This window comes from Argiope bruennichi, chromosome 6, assembly GCF_947563725.1.
Source record: "Argiope bruennichi chromosome 6, qqArgBrue1.1, whole genome shotgun sequence".
Lineage (NCBI taxonomy): Eukaryota > Metazoa > Arthropoda > Arachnida > Araneae > Araneidae > Argiope > Argiope bruennichi.
Window position 1 is genome coordinate 7,037,380 of NC_079156.1, and position 27,929 is coordinate 7,065,308.

A 27,929-nucleotide genomic window follows, 5' to 3' on the forward strand; every position below is an offset into this window, starting at 1 on the left:
AGGGTACATAAAAAAATTCCGCGTAAGGGAAGGTGACAAAAAGTAAGACGAAGAGAACTTGAAATACCTTCTCCAGTCGAGCAGCACCTCCTCGCGCGGGTTTAGAAGTGGAGATTTCGAAATTTTTGCTGGCACGTGTCTGAGCTGCTGTCACTCTAGAGAAGTAAGTTATTTAATATTTTATCTTTTGAAGTAAACTGCCAAGAAACTCGAGAGAAAAAAACTGTTTCAAGTTTTTTTTCCCCCAAAGATTATTTAGAAATCAGTAATAGCAATAAAAGTTTTATGTGAAAAATGTGTTGGTGAGAAGTAGCAAGTTGTTTATAAATATCAGTGTTCTTAAATTATATGTATTATATTCATTTATAAGTATTATTCTGATGTATTTTAAAATTTGGATATTTAAATACGATATGCGTCATCTATCATTTGTTAACATGCATTATACATAAATCTGTTACTTGAAACTCCGATTCAAAATTTCTTGCTTTCTTTTTTTTAAATTTTTCTATATAGTAAGTAGAATAAAAAATAAACAATGATTCGAGAGATTAATATTTTTGGGGATTACATTCAAAATTAGCTATAAGAAAATTGTCTCTTAATTATCATAAATATTTAAACAGTATGATTAATGCTTCATTTTCGATTTATGACATTGCAAATAATCCGTTAATATTTAACAAATTTTGTTCATTTTATATTATAAATCTTTTAAATCAAATTAAAGATTGTTTTTAAAACGATTATTCATTTTTTGTTTAATCGTATATTATTCCCCTATGAAGCAGAATGTAATCTATTTTCGAACAAACCTTGTAGTTTTAAAACATGGTCAGACGACGAGCTTGATACTTGAATTAGTATCTCGTCGATGCTAAATTTCAAAAATTATCAAATTTTCAGTCATACCCGTAGAAGGAAGTTTTACTTTCGATGTCACAGGAAATATGAATTTTATTCATAAATTCGATATATCTTTAGAGGGGGGGGGATGAAATCCTCGAATCCCGATGATATCTGACTGTCACGCCTCAGCAATAATTCCACAGAGAATGAGGAATTTTTCGTTGAATAAAATTCAATACTTCAATCTCAAAAGAATATTGAGCTAGAAATAAGTACAAATCTATAAGAGTGCGAATGCTAGAAGTCGCTTTTGACCGCTCAATAGTAGTTTAATAGGATTCATTAAATAGGAAGGTGACCACAGGAGCTCTGAAATTGGAGTGATTACTTGTCAAACAATATGTTTGAGAAAATATTAAGACAAATTACAAGTTTCAAAAAATTTAAATTACAATTATTACTTTATTAATAATAAATGCTTTTTATAAGATTTAGATCGCATATGGGCTAATTTAATCGATCTTCGTTGATAATTTAGAATTCAATAATTTTAATTTTATATCTATAATTCACTTTTTCTAAATATTCACAGAAGATAATTCGAAAGATCTCAAATATTTATTGGATAGTAAAAACGGAGCGTTTGCTTAGCAAAATGACTTTCGGCAAATTAAGTTTTAGGCTTACGCAAAGAATTTTCTCCATTCAAATTGCAATAATTTAAATAATGTCCAAATAAAAATAAAATTGTTATTAGTAAGAAATTTTTAATACATTAGAAAAATCTTTCAATTTTAATTTAGTTTAGTTACATTAACGTCCCATTTTAAAGCAACACTAGGGCTGTTTTGAAACGGAACACGTAAATTTGTACCGCGGTCAGATGACGAGGTTTACACTTGAGTTAGTATTGATTTAGTCACAGGTAGTTTATTCATATACTCAAAGAACTAAATCACAAAGGTTATTATTTTTTTTATCTCACTGTCGCTTTGAGGAATGAAAATATAAGATTTAGTTAGTTAAAAAAATTCTTCCGCAGTTTGCACTTCATATTACTATCGTCAAAAGTATCGGCAGAGCTGCCTCACATAATTTCAAAGTAAGGTCTCGGTTTCGGAGGGTTTCAGGTTCGAGACCCGATTCCATCGAAGAATCGCTGTGTAAGCGGGTCTAGTGCACGCCCAAATTCGTAGTTTCCAAACAACCTCGCGCTGGTGTGGTGCAGAAACTTGGAGAGGGCGCGTATCCCAGGTGCCGTCCTCGTTATCTGACTGAAAATTGCGATGTCCGTCCCAAATAGCCCTAATGTTGCTTTAAAACGAGACTTTAATGTAATTAAACTAAACTACACTACAAACATATAGATACTTCTTGCTTATGATTTCAATGATAGGTCCTTTTATCTTTAATGAAAATCATTTCCAGTTTTTCGCATTCAAAAGCATTCGTTCAAATTCCAAGAAAGCACTCCTTCAGAATAATGCCACGTATCTTTTCTAGTTAATAGAAGTTTAAACGAGAGAAAATAAACGCGGTCTTTCTGATTTAGTTACATCTACCCTGACTCCACTGTTTTTCCCTCCGTTTTCTATTGACACTCCTAATTAGAAAAGCTGCAAATTCCGCTTTATAGTCAGTACTTTATAATGAGTACGTATGTATAAATAGAGAAACAAAATTTTATTTTACAGAAGAAGAGAGTTTTAACTAATAGGTACAAAAAATTTCCGGAAAAAGAAAAAAAAAAAATTCTCATGTCAGGGAGCAGCAACATTACAGAAATTCAAAAAAATATTCTAGTTTTAAACAACAAAAATATTAATGAACTCGAAAGAAAAATATCCAGTATTTGGTGCCATTTCTACTTAATTAAGGATTATAAATCAAATAAATGCTTTATGATGTTGATTGGATAATGGAGGCCTGCTTTGCATCAATATATATATAGAGAGATGTTAAAAACTGAAATGAACATCTCATAAGGCTTGATATATAACCGCATCAGGCTTAAAATGAATCAGAAATCATTTTTCAAATTCCTACGGGTTCACTATTATACAAATTCCAAAATGAAAGTAACATCTTTTGAGTAAAGATTTAGTGGTATTGAAATATTTATATCTGTGAAGATGCTACTTAATATTACATTTAGATTTGTGATAAATTAATTATCATCGCCTTTTGCCAATGCTCCTGGCACATGTCCGAAAAGCAATGCGAGTGTTGTATAAAGGAAGCCATGGGTTATATAGCTTTTCTTTTCTCCATGTATCTAACGCTTTCGAATTTAATTTTAATTATATTAATATATATAATTTGCTTTAGTTAATTTGCTTATTTTAATGAATTCGTTGGTATATATAGGTTAGTAATTATTATCAGTGCTACTAATTTTTGAATATTATTAAAGTTTTCTACTACTTTTAAATGTCTTAATGCTTCTTTTTATATAATTAAGTGTTAAATTGTCTTTTAGAACCATTTCCAAATAAGGGAAAATTTAACATTTCTGTTCATATGATTATCATTGTTCATTAATCATTTTATTTCTTTTTAAGTATTAAAGTAGATCCTGAAAGTAAAATTCAGCTAAATATAAAATTTCACCGGAGAGCAATTTTAACCAGAAAGTATTAATGAATAAATGCTTCTACTATTAATACTTATTTGGCCCAAATGTTTTTAAAATTTTCATATGATGAAATTTCTTTTATTTCAACTATTGTTGAGTTTCAAGATTGTTCATTTCTTTCCTCCAAAATATCAAATTTAAAAATAAACATCAGCAAATTTCCGCAATTTGGTAACAAGACTGAATTCGAACACGCAAGCGGTGTAGATTCCAGGTATATTTCCAATGAAATGATTTATTATAATTTTTCCTAGTAGAGGGCAGCACCACAATTCATTTCAAATATATTTTTTTCATTGAATTTTTCAATAATTCTAAAATGTATACATGACTGAATAGAAAATCATTACCTGATGATTTTAAGGCAGTGATGATAATTATTAATGATAATTTTTCATAATTTGGACAAGAAGAAATTTTCAACTACAGGGGGAAAGTGTCTTTTTAAAAATTGTTTTTGAATATTAAAATGGATTAATGAGTACTAAGTTATATTATTGGTAACTAAATATACTTCAGTAAAATAATAATGTACTTATCAGTGTATGAATAATTTGAGAAAGAAATATTAAATAAAATTTCAACAAATTGAATCTAAGAAAATTTTTTAAAGAGAGTTTCTATTGCAATTATTGTCAATTTTACTATAAACATCGACATTTGAATCATATTCAGGATCATTTTATTGAGCGCAATTATAAACTACCTGGTTTTCATTATAATTTGTCACTGTCTATGATTTCAAGCCATATATATATATATATATATATATATATATATATATATATTAAGGATTACATTGTAGTATTAACCTGATTAAAACATACTGTAGTATTCAATTGTAAATTTGATTAAAATTTATATTTACATCAAAAGAAAAACCGATAGAGATGAAAAATACATTGTCAAACATTGGAAATGCGCATAAGCTAATTCAACGTAAAGATCAATAGCCCTTTTCTGTTTTGAAACTATTAAATAAAAAGTAAAGATTAATTTTTTGAGATTTCAATGAAATTAAATAGGAAGAATTTGGCATATTTCAAAATAATTACATTAAATTTTTGATTATTTGCTTGCATTTTTCAAAAGAGGGCTTTTTTTAAAAATAATGTTACTAATATTTTTCTTGCTGCTCCGACATTCGTTATTCGGTTTTGGATGCTATTATTTTTGAATTAATAAAAATAATAAATCTTAAATTTTTTTCTGTACTTCCTCATCACTGTTAAGATTAAGTGGAGAAATATTCCACCGTATTTAAAAAGTCACTCACAAATTTTTACTTTTTCTTGTACAAAGAATAGAATTTACTGAAATTAAAGAAAAAAAATGTATGGAAATAAACGTCATATCACTAAAAAGCAAATTATTTGATTTTGAAAATGGTGCAAAAACAGTTTTTGTATACTTCGAAGTTATTGAACATATTTATATTTCGATTTATTTTGAATTTGCTAATTACTTTGAAGTGAATGCTGCTACCCTATAAGAAACAACAAATCAAAGCTCTAGGTTTAAAAGTCTGTTCTATAATATTGAATGATTTTTTGAATGATGCTTGTCATACAACACAATTTATTGTTGGTATTCAGTCTATGCATTTTCTCCGGCTTAATAATACAAATTTATTCCCCAGGTCCAATAATCAAAGTAACTACAATTAGAAAATTGCATTATACTAGTGATCCTGTGTAGCGTCTGCAATGGACATAAGGATCGGAAACGGAAGGAAACATTAGCTTCGTAATAGTCAATCATATTTTTATTTATTCTTATCACTTGGCTGGTAGTAAAAAAAAAAAAAATCAAGAATTCAGTTTTATATTCCTTATAATATATAAAAATTGATGAAAATATAAAAATAAGGAAAATGCAAACTAATAAACTTAAATATTATGTTTTTAACCACTTATCTTGCTTTATTTTGGTAATCTAATTGAATACTTTCTTTTTTAATAATGTTTTATTTCCAATGTGAATTTATATAATACTTGAGTTATTATGCATTCCAGAGAATTTTAAAATTAAATTATAGCATTAAAGAAAACTTAATTGTTTCTTAAAAGCGCAAAAATGGTGAAATCGGGAATATGGGAAAGTACATATACGGCATATGGGAAGGTCAATTAAATGATAATAGTTATTAAAATGATAAATGTTTATCAATCCCCAGCAGGCTATCACTCATTGAAGGGAGTTAAGGAAATCATATTGATTTGAATACCAAAACTAAAATTATTTTCCTTTAAGGAAATTAAATTTATATTTGTTTTTAATGAAATTAAATTTATATTTGTTTTTAATGAAATTAAATTTATATTTGTTTGAACGGACATCCTTTCTTGTTTCAGACTGATGATGTATCTAACTTTCATACGATTTTGTATTATGTGCATGGTGTTGATATCATATGCACATGCGTTCCAGAATTTCACAGGGTAAGTTATCGACAAGACATTTTATCATCTCGTAATCTCTATGTCGTGCTAACTAAATAAAACAATTTATACGGAAGGTTAATTCAATCAAGGCATTTTTTTATGCGTTTTAGTTTGTAATGATAGCTTTCAGTTAGAAAAATCACCTAAATTTCCCACATCAAAAATATATGAACTGAAAAAAGAAGGGAAAAAGGATATTGTAAGCTGCTTCATATTCTGCAGCACTATCTTTAACCTCAAATGACTGCGATTCAGAAGAGATAAGAAAACGCTCTAACGAAGAGTTTAAGTAGGCAGCCGTTTCGAATGCGATTTATGGATTCCGCTTCATCTATATTGCTGTAGCTGCATAAAGTTTAAAGTGAAAGTTTGAATTTCTTATTATTATTCTGAAAGACTAAAAGTTGCATTTTTTTCATATCCAGATATTTTATTAATTTTCAAAAATAGTGAAATAGAAAAAAAACAACAAACAAATCAAAAAAAGTATTTGTTTTCAGCCGATTTAATGCCTCGAAAAGCAGTTTGGTTTTGAAAAGTTTAATTTATCATTCATTATTATAAATATCATGGAATCTTAAAACCACTTTTCGAAGAAAAGTCACCACCAAATGAACTCATTCGTGACCCGGCCACAACATTCAGCCTGCTAAAAACGAGAAATCTCGTGACCCGCACCCAATGTGTTAATACTAATGTTTCACGGAAAATACAGCTAAAAAATGCGTCCTTCTAAAGTATCGAAGTTGTGATTGGTTTAGTTTAGTTATATTAACGTCTTGTTTGAAAACAATGCTAGGGCTGTTTTGGGACGAACTTTGTCATTTTTAATCGCGGCCAGATGATGAGAACGACACCTGAACTGGCAGTGCTTTCTCCAAACTTCCACACCACACTAGCGAGAGCACATTTGGCCCGACTGATTTAACGTACACCAGACTCACTTACACGACGGTTCTTCGGTGAAATCGGGTCTCGAGCCTGAAACTCTCCGGTTCCGAAGCCTTACCACCAGCCACCGCGGACAATCGAAATTTTGAGATTGTTACTTTTAGAATTGTATACGTTGCATTAAACACTACAAATACTTAAACAGCTATTTTAAAAAAATCTATTCTTAAACAGCTATTTCCCCTTTCAGTCACAGATTAATCGGAATGGTTCCACGAAACCAAGAGGAAGTGACGGCGCTTCGAGATTTCATGGACGATCCGGAGGTATTCCATGGTACTTCTTTATATTTACATTTATTGATCTTATCATTTAAATGATTGATTTTTATTTGTGCTTTCTTTACTAATCTCAATAATAAGTAGCAAAAATATTCCTTTTTGAAAGCAATGTGCATTTTTATTTTGAATTTTCTTACCTTCGTTTGTGAATATTTTTACAATATATTAAGTCTCACAATACATTTTTTTTCTATTATGTGACATGTTTTTTGCAAAATGTATCTGGAACCGGACGACTCAACTCTTTTATCCTTGATTATCAGAACACTAAAATAATCAACTTACCTATAATGCAAATGCAGTCGATTCGATGCATGGCGATATTCAAATTTTAGGTATATAAACGTTCCGTTTTAGCAACACTAGGGCTATTGTGGGACGGACCCCGTCATTTTGAAACATGGTCAGATGATGATGACGACACCTGAGGATGTATGGAAATAAATCTTATGCGATTCATTTTAATTTATGTCAACTTAATGTCAGATAGGTGAGGAGGAGGAACCTGAAGCAAGACATATCCATTTTTTCTCAACGAAGATGCTTCAGCTCCCGAAAGAGTCGGCATTGCTCAGAGGAAAATTACACAGAGTTGGGACAGAGCCATCACATTTTCCTATTTCCTCACGGAATGACGAAAAGTTGTAATACGTGCTGGTTTTTATTTATAATTTTTTTTATATAATTTCAAATTGGGGTAGACATAAAGATATCCGTTTACACTCGATATGACACTGCTGTAACAGTCTCTTTCGTCGGACATTTTTGCTCACCAGTTGTCCTTTTAACCAAATTATTATTCACAATCTCGGAAAACATAGGATAGTCATCAGCATAATGTTTTTGTCTTTAGAGAAAAGGCATTTCACATGCACAAAGGAAAGCAGATAACTGCAATGACAAGTGGGTATCTCGAGAATCCTTCTCCAATAACATTTTGTTAAAAAATAATATGACTTTTTTCAGCCATTTCTAAGCACAATTTGTATTTTGATCTAGTAAGAAATCGATGTTCACTGAAGCATTGACTTTTATTATAATTGTGCAAGTTCATTTTAACTATTCTGTAGGAAAGTTTTAACAATAATCATTTTCATTTCTTAACGAATTTAAAAGATGCTGAAAAATGAAGAAAATTGGAAGGTTTGCTATTTTTTTTTAGCAAATGATAAGTGTTCCTTTCTTGAGAAGTTGCGTCATTTAAAAGTGGGATAAGGTGAATTCGGCAAACCCCCTACACGAGGGTATCGTAACATTTTTTAATACAATTATACTAAAGTTTTATGAACCAAAATGATTTCTAGAATTTTCTCTTAAGACCGAAAGGAAAATCTGCTAGATATATATTTTAAATTCAAAAAATATCTTTTGTGAAGGGAGGAAAAGGGGTCGTATTTGTTTCTCGTGAGTCGACGTTGTATTTTAAATCAAAATGACTTCCAAATTTAAGAAGCATTAAGAAGCACTATTTAAAGACATTTTTTTTTTTTAAGACAAGGTGTTTTGCGTTTATTTTGCAGGTAGACTTCTGGTTGGAGCCAACTCTTGAGATGCAGAACGTCACGATTCACGTATCTCCAGAAGGTTCTCCGAAATTGGAAAATTCTCTTCGAAACATGGGGCTTAAATTTTACACCATTACATATGATCTGGAAGAGTACGTATTAAAGATTTTGTTGAGAGCTCTCCGCATAACTTTATCACATACTCTCTAATACAGTTGTATCCCAGAGAACCCTCTGTGTACAAAAGCACGTCGCTTTTGTACGCACCTCTTACTCAGAGGTGGCGTACAAAAGCGACGAAATATTAATCTTTGGCCTAGGTTAATTAACCTGGGCATTTTTATCGAATGCATCGTCTGACCCTTGGTTGGATCAGAGTTGGAATTTTTACGATTAATCACTGACGTGTATAACAGTATCCGAAACTCCAATTTTTGTCATAGACGCAATTATTGTTTATTTTATAATTATTGTTTTTCCCCAACAGAATGAAAGAAAAAATTGACACAGAAATACACTTATAGTCACAAAATCACATACCAAATATAATGAGTTTAATTTAGTTTAGTTATATTAACGTTCCGTTTTAAAGAAACGTTAGGGCGGTTTTAGGATGGAACACGTAGTTTTGAACAGCGGTCAGATGATGAGAACGACACCCGAGCTGGCACCCCCGTCTTCAAGCTTCCACACTACACCAGCGGGATAAATATATTGAGATATGTTTGATATATTTTTGAGTTTTGATTTTCACATACTTCTGAAAGTACAGAGGTCAATTCCTTATTAGATTTGACACAAAATTTGGTAGGAGTTGCACTATAGACGTTAAAGTTGTATATCTAACTTTATCATCTAGCTCTCTTCGTTTTGTAATTATCTTTATATTCGAACAATCGGACAGACAGACTTCCATTGAATAGATTTTGCTCAAAATTTGATAGAAATTTACAAATTTGGTAAAAAGACCATAAATTAAATTTTACCCATCTAGTTCCAAGCATTTTTGAGTTATCAGTGTCACAGATAGACAGACAGGCGTTTCCCAAAAATGTATTTTTTTTTTAACTCAGAGGGGTGTAAAACATTGAGATTCGTTAAAATTTCGAGATCTAATTTTTTGACGAATTCAGTACTTTTTCTATATTTGAAGCACAGAAAAATTTTAAGGAAAAAAAAAGATCTAAATGAAGTAAATAATTTTATTTTATTTTATTTGAATCAATAAATATTCTGATGAATTACAGAAATTTAAATTTTTATAAAGACATTCTGTCCTATGTGCTATATTTGACAAAATGTTTGTGAAGTATTAACAGAAAAATTCATTCTTTAGCGACAAAAATTTAATTGAGCTGTGCAAGTCTGAATGTTACTGTTTTCTAATTACTAGGGAAGGATCACTCCATTCAATGTCTAGAGGAAAATTCCCTATTCAGTGTCCGGAGTATCTCGATGACTGATTGGTCTAAAATAATGAAATTGCTGATTTTCTTAAATAATAGTATTGAAAGCTTCATAACTAGGTCAGATTTGGTAACAGAAGATTGGAACGGGTGTTTGATTGATTGACTGAATATAATTCCTAGGAACGAAGGGCAGTAAAAAATTTAGAGTTTATGCTTTCTTTAGAAGTACATTTATAGACTGAAATAAAATAAAATGGTATCACTTAGATCATTTGAATCTTTCTGAAGTAAAATTGAAAACTGAATTTTATAATTAGAAATAATGTCATAGAATAACCCTTTCAGAAACTACATAAATTATAAAAAAATATTTTGAAATTCAGATAAAATTTCAATGCCGGATGATTGTCTTTTCTGTAATCATATTTAAAAATAGACATATTTTTTGTAAGCAAAGAAACTTATATTCATTAATTAAATGAAATATAATCACTTCCGTTTCAAATTACAGTTAAAATTTAAGGAGAGATGGCAGAATATTTTGCCCCGAGAAAAACATTACGACCAAGTTACTTAAGTTAAAATTTTAACAATCATTAATAATGGCGAACCGGTTTTCCCAGATTAATCCTCGTATAAGAAATAAATAATATGTACTTGTGTATGTATATAATAATATGTACTTGTATATATATATATATATATATATATATATATATATATAATGGCCACGGTGGCCTGTGGTATAGTCTTGGGAACCGGAAGATTCCACTGAAGAACCGTCGTGTAAACGGGTCTGGTGTACGTTAAATCCGTCGTGGCCAAACGTCCTCCGCTGGTGTGGAAGTTTGGAGAGGAAAGTGCCAGCTCAGGTGTCGTCTCTGTCATCTGACAGGGGTCAAAATTAAGAGGTCTGTTCTGAAATAGTCCTAGTGCTGTGTTAAAAACGGGGAATTAATACAACTAAACTAAACTTGTATATATAGTATTAAAAATACACTATAAACATTTATTTTGGAATTTGCAAGCTTTTTTGGATGGGAAAGGGGCTCGTCTTAAGAACTGACGCTCATAAGTCGCGGACGGGGCCATCGGAAGCTGAACAAGACTCCACGACACAGTAGCGAGGAGTCTTTCTCACATCCAGAATTTCTCCAGTTATCCTGCGATGGTGGCCTTCACTTCTCGCTTTGGGCCTAAAATGTTTCCTCTTCCATTCCCGGGAATCCTGGTTGAGAAGAAGATGCGATGTCAAAAAACAAGAATCTTTGTTAGATAAATGTTTGAAATTGTAGAAAAATTTAAAATGTTCAAAGAAATTTTTTAAAATTTCTGTCGAAAAACCGAAATTTTCCAGGTTGTGCAGAGGTAGAAGAAATTTCCTCTATTTCCTTTATACTACTACTTTCTCCTTTAATTTAACCTCTTCTAAGATTTGGATTGTTTGGAAGAAAGAGAATGAAAGTGATGCCGGGTTTACACTTGGCCAGTTATAAGACGTCTAGTAGACAGCGCATTCGAAGAAATGATAAAAAATGCTGTGCGGCCGATGGCAAGTAATTGTCACGACGGGACAACAACATGCCGCTGTATTGCTTTTATTTCTTACTGCGCATGCGTTTGTAGAATTTGGCAGATTTTTTTTTTTTTTTTTTTTTTTTTTACGTGAAAAAATTAATCATAGATTAATATCGACATTTTTTGGTTTTTGTTCTTTCTGATGCGAGGTTTTTTTTTCCATTTTATTTGCCATTTCTTTTCTACAGTTTTCCAAATTTAGGTATGTTGAGCGTTTTTTTATTTTATTTCATTATGCTTCTTTGTGTTCTTTGTTTCCATCATGTTAATACGATATGCAGTGAAAAAGAAAAATTCAGAAATGCTAAAACGGCAATTTATAGCCAAGCATGAAAACGCCTGAATATGTCTTATGAAATTGTAGCAAACATAAATCGGTCCCTTTCTGTCCATGCGCTACCTGCTGGCAGTATTATAAACAGTAAACCCGGCATGAGTGTAAATGCCAACTTTTCAACAAGATGTCAAAAGTTAAAGCTTAACTAATTTTCCATTACTAAGTCCTTACCTATTGCAGCTGTCAATGAAATTTCGGAAATCATGTTTTTCTTGAAGAGGCGATAATTTTATAATTTGTATTATCATTAGATTTTCAATGGTAAAAGATTTTGTTTTAGGGAGCAAAAAAATTCACTTCCCCAGCATCGCCATTTCATTTAAACTGGATTGTCTATTTATGAATTCAGTGAATATCTTCAGTGTGCTCGTAATATGGTTTTTGTTCCCTCAATAAAAAACACTTGAATTATTGTGTTCGCTCATGTTATTATGTTAACATGGATGCATGAGTTTAGTTTAGTTTAGTTATATTAACGTCCCGTTTTAAAGCAACATTAGGACTATTTTGGGACGTATGTCGTAATTTTTAACCATGGTTAGATGACGGGGGCGGCACCTGAGCTGGCACCCCCTCTCATCAAGCTTCTAAACCAAACCAGCGGGAAGAGGTTTGACCTTGACAGATTTAGGGTGCTCTAAACCCGCTTTCACGTCGGTTTTTCGACGGAATAGGGCCTCCAACTTGCGACCCTCCGATTCCAAAGTTGTGACCTTACCGCCATGTCACCGCAGCCCCATGGATGTATGAGCGAAAGCGTTTTGTGTTTCTATGTGTAAAAAATTACATTTCAGAATTCTCATATCTATGATACTTGATACAAAAGCGTTGGAAACGCAAAAGATAGAGTTGACCAATCAGTGAGTATATTACATGAAAACAGATACAAAAAATATTGATAAAACATTCCAACAGCATCCTCAGCTAATCAAAGAGAATGAATTTTTGGGAGCAGATGAAAAAAATATTCTTAAAGATTCTAATTTCTATAATAATACAGTTATTGATGCTTTAGCACGATAATGTTTAGAAGCAGAATGTTTGGACTAAACTACACGGTGCAGTAGTAGTTTAAAAACCTCATACAACAGATCGATGGACCTACAGTTACTAAATTTCGTTCATACAAGGTGCTTCTAAAAAGTTCGATGAATGGATGAATGCATTAAAAGCAATGTGAGTCAGAATTGCGGCCTGGCGTATGAGCAGCGAGGGACATATGGAGAGATGCCATATAGTAAGGTGCACAAGAAATTGACGCAGATTATTCTGCTACGGGCAGTCGAACTCACTTCCAATTGGAGCAAAAAATTAACATGAAATTTTGTTGCAAATTGGGAAAAAAGGTTACTGCTATACATCCAACGTGTTCGCCAACAGTTGTGCAGAATTAGTAAGTGAACGCTGTTGCATGGCAACGCCGACCCTCATACTGCGACAACTTCTTTGCCAAACGCCGTGTAACTGTCATCGCACATCCACCTGACTCACCTGATCTCGTGCCTGCGGACTTCTTTTTGTTTCCTCGTCTCATTGGCACAGTTTTGCAGACATATCAGACGTTCGATGACGTGTGACATTTCTGGTCTACTCCATTCCAAAAGAGGCCTTCGCTGAATCATTCTAACAACTTTATCAACGATGTCAAAAGTGTATTGTGATCAATGGATGTTTCTTTGAAGGAAGATAAAGATAATTTGTTCCCATGATTTGTTTTATGTTCCGATTGACCCTATGTTTTAGACGCACCTTGTATGTAACTCTTGCGCAGTATGTTCTCAAGAAAAATGCTTAAGAATGTTAAACTTCGAAGTATATTATCATATATTACTATTTTTTAAAACACTTTGAAACTCAAACTATTAACTTTTTAGCAAAACCATTTTTATTTCCTTACAATTCTAATTTTAACAATATTCTAATTTCTTGCCAAAATAGTTTTCTTTATTTTAGTTAGTACTTTTAAGTAAATGCGCGTTGATACATGCCCTTGCATCATTTTTTTATGCAAACTGTCACTGCTGAAATTGAGATTGAACTTTAAAAAATAAATAAAGATGGAGGAATTAGGTAAAAATATTATCATACTCTGAGGTTTTGAATTAGAGATTTAAATCGTTTATAAGCTATTACACATCATTATGTTTCGAATCTATTTATGCAACAGGTGGATCGAGAGGGAAAGGGAAGATAATTACCCGGGAAGTCATTTGCAAGGCCGGACCAGTGGATTCGCCTTCGACGTCTATCACCCTTTGGACGAGGTACGGCGTAGACTTAAGTGAAGTTTTGAAAAATGAAATAATAGTAAATTTGGAATTTTCTACCATAATTGATGAGCAATAAATTGTATATTGTGTGAACAGGTAACTGTCATAAATAAATAATCATATGGAACTTTGCTAAAAGAATTATTCATTCTACAAACGCAACGCCAAATTATTTATAAAATTCACGATCAAAGTAAATATTGAATTCCAATGAAATGTGTGATATTGTAAAGAGCACTTCAATGCTCTTCATTTTAGATGCTATGATTATTAAAAACATAGTTTTTCAAAGTCTTCTTCTATGTTTAGTGCGTTTATTAAATAAAACATCTCAAAAGCTATATTAGACTCAGAACTGATTTCCAACAAATTTTTGGTTTCGCATTGCTTCTTAAAATGTTGCTGAGCAATGCTAAACAATCAAAATGCAAAAGAAAGGAGAAAAAAAAACCGAAGAATTAAATAGGCTTTGTATTGCAACTTAGAAATAATTATAAAAAATAATATGATAAGGAAATCCATTTAAAATAATTATAAAATGAGTCAAGAGTAGGTTATTCTGAGTTGATTTAGAATGATACTTTTGATATTTATATCTGAATTTAACAAAGAAAGAAGAAACCACTGGAGTAAGTTCTACAGAATAAAAAATAGAATAAAGATCTTTACCAACCAGCAAATGAGAAATAAAAAAAAATTCATAAAAGTATAATATTTAATTTTTAGATCGCTTGAGAGCTACTTCAATAATCTTCTTGTTTGTTCAAATTGTCAGTCTAAAGTATAGAATGACGTTATTTCAGGCTGTGCTATGACATCTGAGTCGATTTAAGATGATACTTTTGATATTTATAGTTAATTTACATAAAAAGAAGAAACAGCGATAGCAAATTCTACAGAATAATTTACATTTTTGGCGATTTTTCGCTATTTATAAATTAAAATCAATGATTTGTTTTATAAGAATTCGTCATTGAGTAGAGAGTAGTAACAAAACACCCCTTATAAATAGTGTGAAATAGCTGGTTATGCATAGCTTGTTATCAAAATCATAATCATATTCAATTAATGAAATAAGATTGTTTTGCGGAGACTGAACCTCCCAAAAATCCTTAAAAAAAGTCATTCATTTAAATATATTTAATGATTTTTTCTTTGTTTCAGATAGTCGCTTACTTGGATGATGTCAGCAGGAAATATCCCAATCTCACGAAGCTTATGAATATGGGCGACACTTTTGAAGGAAACATCATTTATTTACTCAAAGTAAGCATTTTAAAAAGGGCACAGTTACCCATCCACATGATAATAGTTAGGGTTACTTCATACACTAGAAATGAAGAATTTCTTATTATTTATTTTATCAATATTTATATTGTTATTATTCTATTTAAAATGTTATACTTCCTTGCGTTAGTTAGTTTAGTTTGAAGTTCCCAAACTTGTTCTTAGAATGTAAAAATAATGCATGAGTTGTATTTGAATAAATATTTTAGTTTCCATTCACGCACTGTTTATGCACCAAACGTATCAGCTTTTGAAATGAAGCGAGGATTATTAAGTTAACATTTCATATGTTAAAACGGAAGCATCATAAGAAAATATCAGTAAGATAGATGACACATACCTAGACAATATTCATATTTTTTTACTTTTTTGTACAAGCAATATAGAGAAAGCATTATATTCATCAAAAAATTGGAGCTCGAGATTTTGATGAATCTCCCCTTTCAGACTCTCTGAGAGTCAAAAATACATTTTTGTCCTACCATCAGTATGTGTTTGTTTGAGACAAAGATAACTCAAAATTGCTTTGAGCTAGATGGATGAAATTTGGTATACAGGCTAAAAACCAAATTTGTAGATTTCTATGAAACTTTTGAGTAGAATGCGTTCTGTGGAAATCTGTCCAGCTGTTCGAATATAAGCTGACACGATAATTACAAAACATAGAGGGCTAGACAGATAGATAAAATTTTATTCACAGATTTAACATCTTTAGTATAGGCGCTTATAAAATTTAGAGCGAAATCCTACTAGGGATGGATTGTTTGTTGGTCTGTATTTTCAGAAACATGAAAATGCGCAAATTCAAAAGCGCAATATTTTGAATATATCAAATTTAGTACACGATTTTGCGACTTTAAATATGGTATTATGTCAACGTTTTGTTTCAGTCGGCTGGAAGAAACGCGTCTGAATCCCAAATTCGATTTCTTGGGTCCTTTTGACTGCCTACCAGGAATTAATCGCCAAGGACAAGTCCTTAAAAAAATATAAATAATGTCCGTATAAAATAAATTTTCTTAATGTTTTAGCACTACATCAATTGATTCATGCAAGCTTAAATTCACATTAAAGCATTGCCCTATTTCGGACAGATGCCAGCCGTTGGACCACGCTTAGAATTAGTTACTCAGGAGGATGCAAGCAAGGAGATGCGTGAACATATCTGGTTTGATCTTTGTTTGGGATAAGTGAACGCTACTGAGATCCCCAAGATGCGCATATTTATGCAAAATGACCTGAAACTCGGAGTATGCAGAACGACGATAAACTCCACTGAAATCACACTCGACGCAATAATGGGACATTTTTATTTTCTCGTATGCGAGAAAATTTTGTAATTATTGAAAAATTTGACATTTTAGATTTCACTGAGTTTTGAAAAAAACATTTTTGGCATTACGTCTGCCTATTTGTGAAGAATATAAATCTAAAACGCACTGGGGTGGACTGCTGGAATTGAGTATACGGTCTTACACCAAAATGTGTGCAAAAATTTTTAAAGTGGAAGCGTGTCTGCCCGGCTGTTTGAGTATAAGTTAGCATGGTAAGTAAAAAAGGAAGAAAACTAGTTGGATAAAATTCCGTTCGTAGATTTAACATCTATAGTGTAGACACATATTAAATTTTGTGCCAAATCTGACAGGAGGTTGACTTATCTTTTCAGAAGCATGTAAATAGAATACCTAAAAAACGCAATAACTTAAATATATCAAATTTGGTATATGATTTTTGGGACTGTAAATGTGACTAGTGACTAGTTTTGTGACTCGTTTCGTGGCAAATTCTGGTTTCAATCTGCTGGGAAAAATGCTTTTAAAACACAAATTTGATTTTCGGAAACTATTTGCCGAATACCGAGGATTATTTGTCATAAAACTCGCCAAGGATCACACGATAGATTCATAAAAAAGGCTAAATTCAACTTAATGAATATTTTGTAACTATTATTTTCCAATGTCATATAAAGCGTTTTCTGCCTTACGAAAGATAAACAGTATTGGTGGGGGTGGAGGATAACGCTTTTATTAGAGAGTATGCGAGGAAAATGTGTAGAGACCACGCTCGCTGATTCAATACTGGGAAAATTGGCAGCAATTTCGTCCCTGCAAATTCCAACAGTTATAGATAGTCAATACTCCTGTTACTTCTCTTATTTGAAGTACTTTAATAAGACTGTGATATGTAGATGTACGTTTGATTGCAGATCAGTTCCGGTGGCAACGACACACGCCCCGCAGTGTGGATAGACGCAGGTATTCACAGCAGAGAGTGGATTGCTCCTGCAACCGCCCTCTACATGATCAACCATCTGTTGATGAACTACGGTAATGACGATTACATCACGGACCTCGTCGACAGTCACGACTGGTACATTATGCCGCTGGTAAATCCTGATGGATATCTGCATACTTGGAACTGGGTGAGTTTATTTTCCAACATAGCAATAGATTTAGAATAAAATGAAACAATACGGAAATGGCTTTCTTCTCTGGGTATGTTATTATTTTTCCATTCATATGTGAAAAGTATGCTAATTTTACAATGTTATGAACTCTTCCATAAATTTATTCGTTTATTTATTATAGAATAGGCTGTGGAGAAAAAACAGAGCATTGCCGACCGGTTTTCCCGGTGTATTCATTTGCCGAGGGATCGATCCTAATAGAAATTTTGATATATTTTTTGGAGGTAATTTTTCATCATTCTTTTTCTCTTTCTGCAGCAATATTCCCTGCATTATTGTAAAATTCACTCATAACCCATTATTATTAAAAATATTTGACCTTTAATCATTATATTCAATATATTGAATGATTATATTATGAACATTTCAAAACTAATAATTCAATTCTTTTGGAAATAAAAATTAATAAAAATAATATTTGGAATTTTCTTACTATGTTTTCAAAATCTGCTCGCATACAAACTTTGAAAGAAGTGGGAAATATCGAACCAAAAGAAAATAATAAAGCTTACTCAAGTTCACAGAAAATAGTACACGAACTGAGCACAATGCAGGAAGATAATTGAAAGCATTAAAAAGAACAGTCACAGAAAAATGTAAAATAGCTGTACGATTTGCTGTAATAGCCATTTCCTAGAGCGAAAGCAGGAAATTCTAATGTCACTGATGACTCACTAATTGATTCCAAACCAAATAAGATTCTATACTGATTCAAACCAGTATAGAAACTGCTTAGAAATGGTGTGGCGTGGAATGGTAAATTTTATAACCAATCTTCTCTAATACTAATCATTCCACGCCATTTGCATTGACTGTTACTACGCCCATAAATTTAAGTAGGAGGGAGGAGAAATGGGCCTTAGAAATGCGTAGTTTTAGGATTAGAATAGGCTTAATTTAGGATCATAAAGAATGATAATGTACGTATTTATATGATGGAGAATGGCAATGAATGCATACAATAGTAATGAACAGACAATGGTTACATAACAGAATGGATCTGAAATATTAGATTTGAATACCTGCATTTTCGTAACTTCCAAAAATTTTTGACGGATTTTTCTTTCGAAATCTTATGGCTTTAAATGTATGATGCAAGTATTTCCAATATTCACTCAAGCTCCATGAATTTTTTTGACATATATTTGAAGGTGCACAACTACTTATGTCGCATAGTTGAAGGTTCACAGATCACTCATATCGCATTTGAGAAGAACATTACTTGTTCCGTAAAAGTTACCTCCCGAAAAAGATGTTCTACTGAAGAAACGCCTCTCCCATCATTTGGATTACAAAGCTAAATCAGCTATCTTTCCTTTTATTCCGAACGGATAACCTTTATTCTGTATTTATTCTTTATTTTCTAAAAAGAGACTCTGATTCATTCTCCGACCCTATCCTGTATTTGTATAGAGTAAGAAGATTTTAGTCTTTACGCACAATTCTAGTCCCACGGGGGGGGGGAGGCACCTCGTAATGGAGGATGAGAAGCTTCCGGCATGATGGTTGGTTCTCGCCCTCCTTTTGGGTATACGAAAGGGTGGGGGTGACTACTTGCCATCGATAATGGGACGCACTTCCTTAGGAAAGGATTGTACCGTGGCCGATGATGACCCTTAAGACTCACCCACAATTCCCGCCACTGTTGCTGTTGAGGCTATCAGGTCATTCGAATTTTTCCATGTGCCTTTGAGTGGGTAGGAGTACTCAGTCTATGATTAAGCATAATTCTAATCTATAATATACACCGAACTGTCGCTTTGATGTCAGATAATGAAATTGAAGAAGGTCTTTCTTGCTAGTATTCGAGAGGAATTATTGTCCTTCTTCAGATCAGATATCAGTTGAGATCATTCGGGAACATTCCTTCGAATGGTTCGTGAATGTTAGAACACTGAGGACGACTCTTTCATATGGTTGCCCTAACTCCAAATTATATTGAAAATAACACCCAAACATAAATATCCATAACTATTCTAAGTAATACCTTTACTCTATTACCTTTTAACTACTCTACTACCTTTTACATTTTGTTACACTCCCATTTCTTCTAGTTTTACAAACTACGATCAGGTCATTCGAATTATATTCGGTAGTTCATTATTCATCTCTAAGGAAAGGGAGCTAAAAACGTTTTTATTAACAATTTTAATTCCAGAAGTTAAAAATCTTCTAAACCATATAGGAAAGACACCATTTAATACAAAATATACTGATGACCTCATGTCTAAAAGCTCCATGGCATTTCAGGAAAAATTTATCATTATCAATACAACTTGAAATCAGCTATCTATGGACTGCTTGACCCCCAGCCCCTCCTTTTGAAGTTAGTTTTGTCATTCATGCCAAATATTAAATAGTTATTTAATATTTGACAATTTTTTACTATCTTTTCTCTGTTATACAGAAGTTTATAAATTTTACAGATGCTATGCAAAGTTCCTTCTGCTTTCACTGCATATGTGTATCGGGAGTGAGGGGGGGGGGGGGAGTCTGATCACTACGAATGCTCTTGCTAATATAATGGATAATTACTGAAAGTAAAGTCTGTTTAGTTTAGTTATATTAACATCCCGTTTTATAGCAACACTAGGGCTATTTTGGGATGATAATCAGTCGCGGTCAGATGATGAGGACGACAACTGAGCTTGAACCAACTTTCCAAGCTTCCACACCCCGTTTTGGATTTAACATGCAACAGACCGACTTACACGACGTTCTTCGGTGGAAGGGAGTCTCGAACCTGAAACCCTCCGTTTCCGAAGACGAGACTTTACCATCAACCTACTGCGGTCCTTTATTGAAAGTGAAAGATGTCACAGATAGTGAATTCCTTTCGATTGAATCCACTATTTGGTATTTATTCATATCAGCTATAGATGATAATCGTGATGCTGAAAACAATGGAGGTATTTGGAGTAAACAGTAAAATGAAACACACATGGTTAAATTTAATTGCATCACATATAAATCAATTTTCATCTCTCATCAGAGAATTCACATACACACATACATGCATATATGTAATTGCGTTTGCTTTGTTCATCATATTATATACTTTAACAACCATCGTGCTCTTTGATCTCCGGAGAAGATATGACGTTATTGGATTTTAATAAGACAATATATTTACATAGTATAAAATGAATCTCCTGAAAGCGTCTGTATGTTTCAAAAAGAAAAACTCTAGAAATACTTAACTAATATTGATGATATTTGTACTATTTTGTAGGACATTTATTAGGGAAGGTTTTAATATATTGAAGTCATATCAAAATAAAAAAAAAAGTTTTATAATTGCGATTGTAATTATTTTCCTTCTACGATTCGCGCATGCGTAAAACAGTAGTAACTGTGCTTTGTATTTATCCGCGCATATGCGAAAACCTCAAACTGTGCATGCGTAAGTAGCAAGAGCTGTAGTATGCATATGCGATATGTTTCTTTGTTTACGTCTGATTTTAAACAGCGATTCAAAACTCATTATGCCCGAAAAACGGAAATCCAACCTTGGCCGGAGCAAGTTAAATGCCAAAACGCTTCGTTTGTTGCACGATAATGAAAGTGTAGAGGAAAGAAATGTTAGGTTAGCGAAAATCAGAGAAAAAATGTCCAAACTTAGGGAAGGAGAGTCTTCTGTTGAACGAAGTAACCGTCTCTCTTTAAATCGCACTGCAATTGAATTACAGAAACAGAATGAGTCTCATGAGTAGCGAAGTGATCTCTCAGCCAATATATTTTACAAAGAAATATTACGAAGCAAGCTGAATTTTATTTTCATATCAGATTACATAGAGTTGATAAACAGGTGTGGAAGAGTGGGTACAATGAGTTATTTGTATATTTATTTGTATATTTGTATATATTTGTAAAACAGATTTTCTATTGTATATTTTTAGTGAATTGTTTTGTCTATGAACATATCTTATTTTTACCTTTTTAACAGTCTAAATATTTCTGAATATGTACTATAAAAAACGGTTTTGTAGTTATTTTTGATTATTTCTAAATATATTTTTATGTTTGTTTGATGTTGCGTGACATGCCCATGTCATATCGGGTGGATTCTGCACTTAAATTTAAAGTTAATTTTTCCTCTTGGATGTTATGCCACGGGAAAACTGTGCGAGTACTGCTAGTTTTTGATAAAGTATTTTTTTTTGCAGCTTCTAAGACCATATATCTATCTGCATGTAATTTCTTTTATTTATTTAACATGGCGTGGAAGCTCCCTTCCGCTGATCCTAGTTCATATGAAACAGAGAGCTAGACATTCACGATCGCTCCAATCCTTTCGTGTGGAGCAATAGCAATCGACATTCTTTCCCCCTTTTTAATCACCCATTTATGCTGCTCGATGCATTGTCATAGCAACTCCACAAATGAACGCCCTGTTAAAGTAATTCGTGAGGCCCCTTCTACGCACTCAAGTTGGACGCCTACCCATCCTCATTCTACGAATGTCCCATTCAAACGGCAACATAAATAAAGACCGAACGAAATCAGCACCCTTTAATCCACACTATGCCGAAGTTGGCTGGTTTTTCGTGTTAGTGATGATTTTGGAGTGACAGCATTTCATGACGCTGCATGGAGCGATTGTGATTGTCTGACTTAAATCCCTTGGTAAATTTCTGTGGTGTCATTTTCCCCCGATGCTCTAAGCAGGTGCATATTTTGCGTCATAATTAAATCAACACTACTCTTCATTCACAGGTCCCAGCACTAGTTCTACTCCTTGTTCGTCTATCTACAAAGGAGACCACCCTTTCTCGGAGGCCGAGAGTTCGGCCATCAGAGATGGCGTGATGGCCTTGAAAGACAGGATGCAGGCCTACTTTTCTCTGCACTCCTACTCGCAGATCTGGATGACACCCCATGGATATACCACCCTTAAAGCTCCTCATTTCGATGAACACGTAAGTCAAATGCTCAGCTTCAGCTCAATATCCAGAGTTCCGAAACTAGTCTAAACTCTGAAGAAAGATCACTCTGAATCGGGTAGGCTTAATTATTTCAGAAAGTTCTAATACACTGTTTCTTTTTTCATTTCTTGTATGGTGAGATTTTGTTAACAAACTATTGCTATATTATGTAATAAATATATTATTATAACTATTATTATATTATAAAGAGTATTGATTATTATTAACAAATGAAAGAAAACATTGCAAAATTCTTTCTTTTTTTAAATTTCTTAATTCACTTTATGCATGTAGGTTTAAGTATTTTGTTTTTTATATTTTGATGGTAACTGTTTGAAACACTTAAACGATGACAAACCGTATAACTTGATTTTTACTATATATTGATAATTGATGTTCATATTTCAGTTTCCTACATTGATGATTAATTTATATGTTGGTTTTAGATGGTGGTTTATGTTAATTTTCTAGCCTTCTGTCAATCATTCAATAATATCTATTCTTTGAGGCATAGAAAATATAATAGTGAGGATTAGGCAGCTCTTTTATACCGAATATATTGGTGTCAAAATATTAGGAAAGGATTAAAAAATACAAACTAGATATCCATAAATATTTCTAACATGTTTTATCTGCCTTCAATGTTTATTCCCTTTTGTGGGCACCTCAGACATGGGGATGAGAAGCTACCGAAATGATGATTGGCTTTCGCCTCCTTGGAGGGTACAGAAATGGTGTTGGGTAGCTACTCCATAACAATGACGGGACGTGTCCTTTACGGAAGGATTCTACTATGGCCAGTGATGGCTCTTAGGATTCAGCCTTAATTCCTGTCAATGCCGTCGCGGTCATTTCTCTATATACATTCGAGAGGGTCGGAGTAGTCAGCTGTATTTACCTTCAGTGGTTAAGAGTTCATTCTTAATTTGTTCTCACATATGAAATTTTCATCATTTTTTTCTTCTATTAGCAATGCATTATTTACAAATAACTGAATTAATTATTTTATAATTATGTTTCAATAATCTTGTAAGTTGTTCAGTTTTTGTTGAAAAATATTATTCTACATTTTCCTTTGTGTAATAGATTCTCACAAATTTTAGTTTATATTTAAACTAATGTTTTCCCTTATTTATACCTTTTTTATAGATGGAATTATTAACTGTGGCAATTACAGCGGTGGAAGCAGCCCATGGAATGCCTTACAGATATGGACCTTCAGCACAAACTTTATGTAAGTGCTATGTTACTCTTCCCGCAACAATATTACCGGATGACCCATGGGCTAGGGAGAGGCATAGTTAAGCCTCCTTCTCAATAACATCAGAAGCTGTATGATTGTCTTGCATGCTTGAGAAACTGGGAATTTCCAGAGCGTAAGAAACAAGTAGAATGAGGAATAAGAATGAATGCTTAAAGAATGGGGCACATTTATAGAATATAAACGCAAAATAAGCTTTAATTTGATATCTGCTTGTATACAATATTAATGCACCCTTCCTGTCAAATGCCCTGTCGCTGGTGTAGCATGGAAATTAGCAGAACACGCATGTCACTGCATATGTAGGGCTTGCCAATCGCCGAAAGTTCACATACTCCCTTGTATTTAATGTTATATCTGGGATGTTCGTACACTCTTTTGGATTTAAAGTTATTTTGGGAATGTTAGCACATTTTACTTGGTTTAATGTTATTTCGGGGATGTTCGCACAGTTCCCTGGGTTTAATGTTATTTCGGATATGTTCACACATTCCCCTGAATTTTTTGTTAGTAACGGTAGAAAATAAAAAATATTCGGGATTAAAATATTTTTTTTTCATCTTTCTAAGTTTATGCGATTAGTTTAGTTTAGTTATATCAACGTCCCGTTTTTAAAGCAATACTACGGCTTATTTTGGGGCGGATCTCGCAATTCTGAACCGCGATCAAATGTCGAGGACGGCACGTGAACTGGCACTCCCTCTCCAAACTTTCACACCACACAGGAACGGACGTTTGGCCCCGACGGATTTAAGGTGCACCAGACCCGCTTACAAGAGGTTTTTCGGTGAAATCGAGTGTCGAACTAAAAGTGATACAATTGAAAGAAAATAGTAGATAAAAATATATTATGTATCAGTAAAGAAGGAAGACTATAAACTCGATTTTAAAGCAGTAAACAAATAAAAATAACAATAAAAAAATTAATAAAAATTAATAATAATTTAAACCTCGAACAAAGTTGAATTGAAACATCTTGAACATTTTCAAACACAGAGTTTGTGAAAAGTTTTCGTCTCTCTCTGCATATATGAAAGTCTTTGCAAATTTCATGCTGTTCCAAACATAGATTGTATCTGTCTGGAACATAATGTTATAAAATTTAGTTCAGTGAAATAAACTTTGGGACCTCAATAAAATTCTCTGCCATTTGAATACGAAAAGTAATTGTTAGTTTTCTATTTTTGTTATTTTCCAAGTAAATGATAATAAAAAAAATCTCTAATATTTGTCCTTATGGTGTTTCTAATGCTGGCTATTTGGTTATTCCCTTCCCCTTCCTTCTTTCCCTCTTAGGAACATAATGACAAAATAATGATTTAATTCTAAAATTGCAGAAATTAATGACCAGTTAAACATTAAACCAGTTTCGTTTTTAGAAACTGGTTTAATGATGAAATTCAATACAATTTGAGTTTACATTCTCAGAGATGAAGTATAAAAAAAAATAAAAGTATTGCAATAAATATTAAAATGCAATAATAAAAAGTTCGGCACGAAATTTTAGCAGACAGATCCTTGCTTTGATTTCTAAAAATCTGAAAAGCACATTTTCGGAACTATGCCTTTCTGTAAACATGATAGTTCAAAACGGAGCCAGTGATACAAATAAAATTTTGGTATATTTGCAAAACTGAGATTTGTGGCGAATTTCGGACCAAATACCTTAAAGAATCCGTCCGCGCGTATTTGAACAAGTTTATTCAGAAATGCAAAGACCTGGAAGGGAAAAAAATGAGCACATATTTTTATAACCAGAATCGGAAATCTGTTTAAACTAGTGACAAAATCAATGAAATTGCTGCGTATTTGTAGGCCTATTTACTTGAGTATATGTTAATACTCAATAACCCAACAAGCTACATAAATGCAATTTAGTATGTAGTCTTTACATCAAAACTGGGATTTTGCATCCATTTGGTATATGATCATCACACCAAAATTGTGACCACGCTTCGATATTTGGACCAAATAGGTCCAGGGAGTGGTCCAAAATGTATATTTGATTCTGATTACCACCTTTGCATTCAGATGGTGCCTCTCATTCCTATTCAAGATGGTGCATCATTCTGATATTTTTTTTTTAATCTTTCAAAGTATTTACAGAGTGATAAAAAGATGTAGATTGATTTTTCGGCGAAATTCAACTGAAAACAATTATATAAATTTATTTTTCAGAGTAATAAATAAATTCCGGTTTTTGGTGACTAATTATATATCGAATTACTTTTCCGGGTGCAAAGGGTTAGAATAGAGAGCTGGCCACAAAACGCACTGTATCGTATATCAGAAATTCGATGAAGGAATTTAAAACTGGATTTTTTATTTGCTTCTTCTGCATTTTAATACGTTTTTCTTATCGTTCATTACCTTCCTTCCCTCCCCGAGGGGTGGCACAATGAAGGAAGCCAAAATGAACGGAAAGTCACCTGACAGATAACCGACCTATCAGTTCTCCTAGATATACAGGGTGTCCCTTATTTCGTGAGCCAAACTTTTAGGGTAAGTAAAATACGTATAAAAGGGCATTGTTTTGTATGGGTCCGAAAGGAAAAGATTTGGTGGAAGAAACAAAAATGCTGAGGAAATGAAAAAAAGTCTTTTTTTTTTGTCAACATTTTTTCTTTACAATCTCATATTGCTATGCAAAAAAAAAAAAAAAAAAAAAAAAAAAAAGACTTCTTTATAAGTATTTTATCTACCCTTAAAGTTTGGCCTATAAATGCAGGGACACCCTGTATAGGATTGATGATGGAGCTGCGTTTTATCTATTTCTGTAGATGGGGTGTACTATCTTCTGGAGAGAAAGAATGTCAAGGCCTGTGATCACCAATGGTTATGCTCATATTATCCCAGACATCCAGTACATCTGTGCACTACTATAGGAATGGAGTAATTATTTTTTTAAATTCACTGCTGTGTTTCTTTCCAGATGCTACCAGCGGCAGTGCGTCTGACTGGGTGTATGATGTGGCGGGGGTGAAGAACAGCTTCTCAGTGGAGCTCCGTGACAAGGGCCGCTTCGGATTTCTCCTGCCAAGGACAGAAATCCTGCCCACCAGTGAAGAGACATGGGCTGGCATCTCGGCAGTTATCTCTCATCTGCAGGCTAAAGAGAAAAACAAAGTAACCAAGAAGAACACCGTCTCGACAACAACGACAGCCCCAACAACAAATCCATCCACATCTGGCAATGTTTCGTACTCATCTTGATCATGTACAGAAGCAATGCGTCTGATGCCGAGGTGCTTTTTTGATTTAGATCATGTTCAAAATGTTTCACCACTATAACGGCACAAGAAATCTGTTGTAGGTTACTTACATTTTCGAATAGAATGGTAGAAATGGAGATAAAAAAGATTCTCTTGGAGTGAAAAAAGAATTATCAGTGAATGTGTGCTAGAGACCTCATTAGGGATCTACTTTGGATCAAATAGTTAACAAAAGAACTTATACCCCGATTTTTTCTTTTATCAATGCACACAAAATCCTTCAATACTCCGAGATCATTTCAGATGACATTTCGCTTTCCTTTCAGAGAGTAACTATCCAATTTCTGACGCTTTCTAAGGAAGACTTTAAAAATTTTACTTTTCAAAAAAAAGTTCATATGATGGCAATGCTATAATATAAAATTACAGCATTCTGCATTAAGAGTCTGTGATAAAAAAGTATAAAGGCAATATTACTTCTTTATGATAAAATCTTATAAAGATTTTTGAACTATGAT

At 32.9% G+C, this 27,929-nt stretch overlaps 1 protein-coding gene across 2 annotated transcripts; it reads left to right on the forward strand.

The window, feature by feature from the left end:
- The first annotated feature begins 69 nt into the window (after window positions 1-69).
- LOC129972427 (carboxypeptidase B-like) lies at window positions 70-27,929 on the forward strand. 2 transcript variants are annotated; one of them, XM_056086564.1, is made up of 11 exons: window positions 70-163; window positions 5,839-5,925; window positions 7,070-7,155; window positions 8,681-8,817; window positions 14,157-14,253; window positions 15,424-15,525; window positions 17,753-17,968; window positions 18,135-18,237; window positions 22,730-22,932; window positions 24,088-24,172; window positions 27,132-27,929. In XM_056086564.1, exons 3-11 carry the CDS (start codon window positions 7,153-7,155, stop codon window positions 27,410-27,412), a joined length of 1,227 nt encoding a protein of 408 aa, XP_055942539.1. In that variant the 5' UTR covers window positions 70-163; window positions 5,839-5,925; window positions 7,070-7,152; the 3' UTR covers window positions 27,413-27,929. The 2 variants fall into 2 exon arrangements, with proteins under 2 accessions (XP_055942539.1, XP_055942538.1); XM_056086563.1 differs by having other exon boundaries at window positions 7,070-7,145.

Coding starts and splice junctions, on each gene's coding strand:
- LOC129972427 (XM_056086563.1), top strand. CDS start 5,843: ATGATGTATCTAACTTTCATACGATTTTGTATTATGTGCATGGTGTTG. Junction 7,146..8,680: donor ATTTCATGGACGATCCGGAG/GTATTCCATGGT, acceptor TTTATTTTGCAG/GTAGACTTCTGGTTGGAGCC. Junction 24,173..27,131: donor ACCTTCAGCACAAACTTTAT/GTAAGTGCTATG, acceptor GTTTCTTTCCAG/ATGCTACCAGCGGCAGTGCG.